At 38.7% G+C, this 6,000-nt stretch overlaps 1 protein-coding gene across 1 annotated transcript; it reads left to right on the top strand.

The window, feature by feature from the left end:
- The first annotated feature begins 2,916 nt into the window (after nt 1-2,916).
- On the top strand, nt 2,917-3,816 carry LOC139132102 (sulfotransferase 1B1-like). Its single transcript, XM_070698493.1, has one exon. The coding sequence runs from the start codon at nt 2,917-2,919 to the stop codon at nt 3,814-3,816; it is 900 nt and encodes a 299-aa protein (XP_070554594.1).
- Nucleotides 3,817-6,000: the final 2,184 nt, after the last annotated feature.

The following is a 6,000-nucleotide window of genomic DNA, read 5'->3' as shown; positions in this document are numbered from 1 at the left end:
CGATACCGTACGCATTTTTCTGCCGTTACCTAGTGTTTGGAATTTTTGAAAACCACTATTTTGCCCGATACGGGCAAGTGTTTCTCGGCTGAGTCACTAAATGTCTGTTGAAAACAACAAAACGTCAAAGTGTTTGAACAAAACACTGGGTTATTAGCTCTGGTGTATCAACACTTTGTGAAATTACGGACTCAGAGCGACTTCTCAGTATATTCAGAAATGTTACTTTCCATTGTTAGGCCAAAAAAAGTGTTTTTGACGGGCGGGATGACTTCAAAGTTGGGTAGGTAGGTCGGATTTTTTTTTTTTTTTTGGTTTTTTTTTTTGTTTTTTCTTAAACAGAACATAGAGAATATAAACACTTTTGTGTGTTTCATGCTTTTTCTTAGTCACATAACATATACTGGATATGTTGTTTAGTACGTTCATGATTTTTTCAATTTTTTGTTGACATGGGTTGGTTGTCTCACATCAGCTTCTTTGCCTTCACTTCTACAGTTCAATCTACACTGAATCTAACGGAGCTAGTTTCTGTGTTGGTGTCACCAGCCATATGAGCACGGTGCATTCCAACCAAAACTCGTGACTCAGAAACTGACGGGTCAGCCCCGGGCATGTCCGGGGTGACGTCGTCGAGCGAGGGAGCGAAATTAGACCATTCGTCCTGTGTCCAAGTCAAACAAATATCACAAGGTTGACTCCTTGTGCATTCTCGACAACGGAAACACAAACATGTCCGTCCTGCAGTGAGAATTGCTGCTTACAATCACACGTTCGATAGGAGAAAGCCATGACGAAATTCGGAACGAGTGATGACTCAAAGAACAATAAAGAATTTTCAAGAAACACTGAAAATAGGAACACTAGAAAATATAGACTGTACAACCACTCGGACGTGAAATAAACGCCGGTGAAACAATACAGTACAGAGTGTCTAAGCTATACGGAACACGTAGCGTTATAGTTTATTTTCAACGGCGTACTAACCCCGCCCTGCACCTTGACCAAATAAAATGTTTGTGATGCGCTTCCACCTTTACTCTTCAAATCATAGCCTGTATAATTTCACTCAAGTTAATGTCATCGAAAATGTGAAGGTCATTCATCTTACATACAGATGTACACTGAATAACATCTCCGCGTTTCTTCAGATTCGTAAAGATTTCGGGAAAAAAAAGAAAAATGTGGAGTGTCCAAATATGGGTCGGTCGGGCCCGTTGAACAGATAATTTTTTTTCTCGCCTTCTATATATAAACCTAACCATTCCGACTGAGTCTAAATTCTAATGTGTGATGTGCTAATGGAAGAGCGACTTCAGTATTGAGTAAATATAAGGTAAAAACAATGCGGCACGTCCCATATCAAGAACAGGGTTACAGTATGATTAACTGTTACAGTATGATTAACTGTGGAGATAAACCTTATTCTATTCTTCGTTTGAAGCTGCGAGATGCATCATGAAATGCTTATTTTCTACCACATATCATGTTTAACTTACTTACTGTCACCACTTTTTGGTGGAGGAACCGTGACCCAAGGTTTAGTGGAGTGACCTGTGACCGCTCTATGATATCAGGTTATATGATGAAGTGAATTTTCGTGTACAGCAGGCTGGGATTGAAGCTCAACCTTGACGAAACAGAAAACTGGTTTTATTAAATTTTTAGACAGACGTCGCCATACTCTACATCTGATTTTGATCAGATTGGGAGGAACCGTGACCCACGGTTTGGTGAAGGAACTTGTGACTGCTCTATGATGATCAAGTCACATGATGAAGTGAATTTTCGTGTATAGCAGGCTACGAAGGAAGCTTAACCTTGATGAAATGGACAACTGGTTTCCTTTATATTCAATTTTTACAATTGGGATATTTAATACTAATTACTTTAGGCTGTACACACTTTGTAGGTATGAGGAGCGAACGAACGGGAGAGAGATTGAGACACTGTTTCAGCGCATGTGTTGCTGGTGAACGCTGCCTGCAATGTATGTATTCAACCATACGATTGCTACTAAGCAAATTTCACAAATAGTCATCGCAAAGTCATGCACGTTCATTAAATTACATTTCAAAACTCGCTCACAAAACAAGTCGCTTACAATACGTAAATTACTCATTGAAACATTAAAAATTCACACACAAAATTTGCGGCTATACATTTTACCCCAATGAGATTTCAATGAAGAAATCTGGAAATAGGTTAACTGTTGATTTTGCTGGATGCTAAAATCTACTGCACATTGTAAGTACGTTGACAAGAGAAAATATAATGGAGTCTATTTGGTAAATTCAGTGTGTTGCAGACATGCGGAGTGGTATGCAGCGCCGCCAACATAGACATCAGAGAAGACCTTTTGGGTCCGTTCAATGCATTGTCACATTGTGTCCGACTAATTTAGGTCAGGTCAGATGAATACATTTGACAGAGGGTTTGGCCAGAGTCTGTAATCCAAGAAGCACAATAATGTTAATTTGGAAAGCACACATTAATTTCGAAAATACGAAATAAAAGTAGGAGTACAGTTCAACATGCAGTAGACTTCAGCATGCCAGAACCTCAACATAAACATCTACTTTAAAATTCCTCTATTGAAACCGAAAATGTCGATGGGTTTATGAAAAAACACAACCACATACGAACGCTTGCTATAGATTGGAACTGGATAATGTTTGCTCATCGTGCTTGTCCTGTTGTGTTATTGTAATGTTTAATGATTGTACATTGCCATACATATTTGTCACCCTCGCAAGAAAAAATGGTCCCTCCCTTAATTTATTTATTTAGTCCAGTTTACATAGTCTAAGGTCATGATGACAGGTCATGATATTTAATCTTCGAGCACGACGCGACGCTGGAAAGTGAGTGGATTTTTAAGGCCATAGTTGCTAAATCGGGGAGCGAGGTAACAGGATGGCAACTGCAGCAGACCATTTTACGGTGGATGGGTACGCATTTCTCCGTCTTTTTGACAAGAAGAAATTGGAATCCCGAGCAGCTGATAAATTCCAATTCAGGCCGAACGATGTAGTGGTTGCTAGTTTTCCGAAATCAGGCACAACATGGCTGATAGAAATCCTGAAAGCCATGTATGGTGACTGGGGACTATTGAAGGTTGGCCACTCAGAAAGCGCAATATTCCTCGAAGAACAGACACTGTATTCGAGCTACCTCGGCAAAATACGTCAACATGTCGTTGAAACAATTAACATCGATGACCTGCCATCGCCTCGTCTCATTTATACACACCTCCCAGCTACCATATTCCCGTGCCAAGCATTGAAAGATAAGGGTGTTAAGCTGATCTATATTTGTAGAAATCCCAAAGATGTCGTGGTATCTCAGTATTATTTCTGGAAAGCATTTATCAAAGGTGCTTACTCTACAGGAAGCTGGGAACAAACGCTGCAAAGTTTTCAAGAGAGCCGACTGCAGTTGACACCATGGGTGCGACATGTTGGTGACTGGTACCAAAAGGGCATCAAGGACAACGTCCTCCACGTCACATACGAGGAAATGAAAGAAGATCTGCCCCGAGTCGTTGACAAAATCGCAGAATTTCTCCAACGTCCTGTGACGAAAGAAGATATCGAGAGGGTTGTCACAACAACTGCCGTCGATGCGATGCGAAATAAATTGTCAAACTTAGCATTCGTAGATGAGGGTATGGTATCTGAAGGCGAAAATCCGTTCGTGCGAAAAGGTACTGTTGGTGATTGGAAAAATCATTTTACAGTTGCCCAGAGTGAGCGTTTTGATGCAATAATTGGCGAAAAAGTCAAAAGTGTAAATCGAAATATCCCATATCAGTAGGATTTTCAACGAAGCCGTTTTAAAGTTCGACCTGACTGAGACTAGGAATAGAGAGTTATTTCAAGTAATTGATGTTATATTTGTGTTTCAAGCCGTGCTTTCTAATACGCTTTCAGAAATCTTCTGAACGTTATAGCTTCTAGGGTGATTGCAATGAAAGTTTGATTGTAATGAAATTCAGGTAGAGTTCTAGATAAGAGAAGCAACATTACTGTGACAGTTTGCCAAGATTTCAATCTCCGCAAACTGAAAATTTGACCCAGGACAATTTTTCAGTACATAACTCATATTTTTATATTCTGTGTCTATCTTACAGTCTATGCCATATTCTCACACTGACTTTCTCTGTGGTGCTCTATTTCTGTCTCTGTCTCTCACAGTCTGTTTGTCTGTCTGTACATAGTTCAAACAATCACACAGTGTATGCATATCCATGATTTGACCTCACATGTCAGTGAATGTAAAACTGAATCTCAAAAGGTATGCAAAGTTTGAAATGTTTAGGTCGCAGTACTATATATAAGATTTACCCTTTTTTGTTGCAGTAATGATCAAAGATACGAATCTAAATTTATATTTGTGAGTAAGCCTTGGAGTTGTACACTCTACGTGCTAGTCACCTAGTAAAATTGCGAATTATCTATCACGCCCGCAAGCTAAAATCCTCCAACCCCCAGCTTTTCTATTGTACATGGTATTTAGGTCGAGGCCGCTTATGGGCAGACACATTGAACCGTCCAGCAGGTCAAACATGTGCAAGCAAATATATTATGAAGGTCTTGGATATAGGTTTTGAATAAAGAATTGAAAGGGAGGTCACAAGATGGCACACGAAGAAGGCTTTTTCAGAGTTGATGGGTACGTACAGCTGTACGTATTTACCAGTAAGGGACTGGATATAAATTACAGGGGGTGGGCCGGTGTTTTTTGGGATGGGTCGCCATTTTTCGCGCAAGCATTTTTGAAGGGTCATAAAATTTTGTGCAAGCCTATGGGGTAGGGTCACCTTTATCATGCATTAAAGCTGAAATTGCATGTGCATGTATTGAAGAATATGGAATACTGAAAAAAGAAAAAATACCTCCTGGCACTTTCATTTTCTGCCATTTCCATTTTCGGCGCGCCCTTCGGGCGCAAGTTTGAAGGTATAATAAACAATGTATTGATGATCCAAGCAGCCAAATTGATTTAAGTTGTCATGATTTCTACTTATCCAACTCATCTATTTTGCATAACTGTCCCTTATAATGACTCTTTCAATAACAATTTGCGAGGTCACTCATTTGATATCATTCTCCCTTTTGACAATACATTGGATATAGGTAGGTGTCAAACATTCATGTCGCTGTATGTACCGTTTATTTTTTTGAGGACATTGACAGAATACAAACTATTCAGAATAGTGCATAGTGTCATCAATAACAACTGGAAGCTTCAGGTCGAACAACTTTTGAATAACAATTAAGGATCAGATAACCTATGAGTTATTTGTAGTTTCCTCATAGCCTACAATGCATTTCGGTGAAATTCCAAAATCAAATTTCTTGCACAACCATGGACTTGAAACCACTCTAGTCTAATCATGAACATTAATACTAATAATTAGGTGTACATAAATACACAGATTTACCTAGCTTTGTATTGAAAAAAATATCCATAGTTTCATCATAGACTGCCATGTATAGTGAATCGACATTTCAGTGATATGCCAAAATCAATTTTGTTGCACAACCATTGACTTGAAACCACTCCAGTCTAATCATGAACATTAATACCAATAATCGAGTGCACAAATGCACAGATTTTCCTTTTTTTGTATTGGAAAAAATTATTCATAGGGTTTCATCATAGACTGCCATGTATAATGAATCGGTGAAATTCCAAAATCAAATTTCTTGCACACACATGGACTTGTAACCACTCTAGTCTAATCAAGAACATAAATATCACTAATCAAGCAAACATGGATGCACAGATTTGCCAAGTTTTGTATTTTAAAAAAACTATTCATAGTTTCGTCATAGACTACAATGTATAATGGATCATATTCAACATTTTATGCGAAATTCCAAAAACAAAGTTCTTGTACACAGATGCACGTGTTACCACCCTCTTCTAATCAAGTACAATTATGTCAATTATTCAGGGTCCATATATGCACAAATAGTGCATATTTTTAATTGT

The sequence above is a fragment of the Ptychodera flava genome, chromosome 4 (genome assembly GCF_041260155.1).
Source record: "Ptychodera flava strain L36383 chromosome 4, AS_Pfla_20210202, whole genome shotgun sequence".
Lineage (NCBI taxonomy): Eukaryota > Metazoa > Hemichordata > Enteropneusta > Ptychoderidae > Ptychodera > Ptychodera flava.
This window is presented reverse-complemented; position numbering and strand designations above follow the sequence as displayed.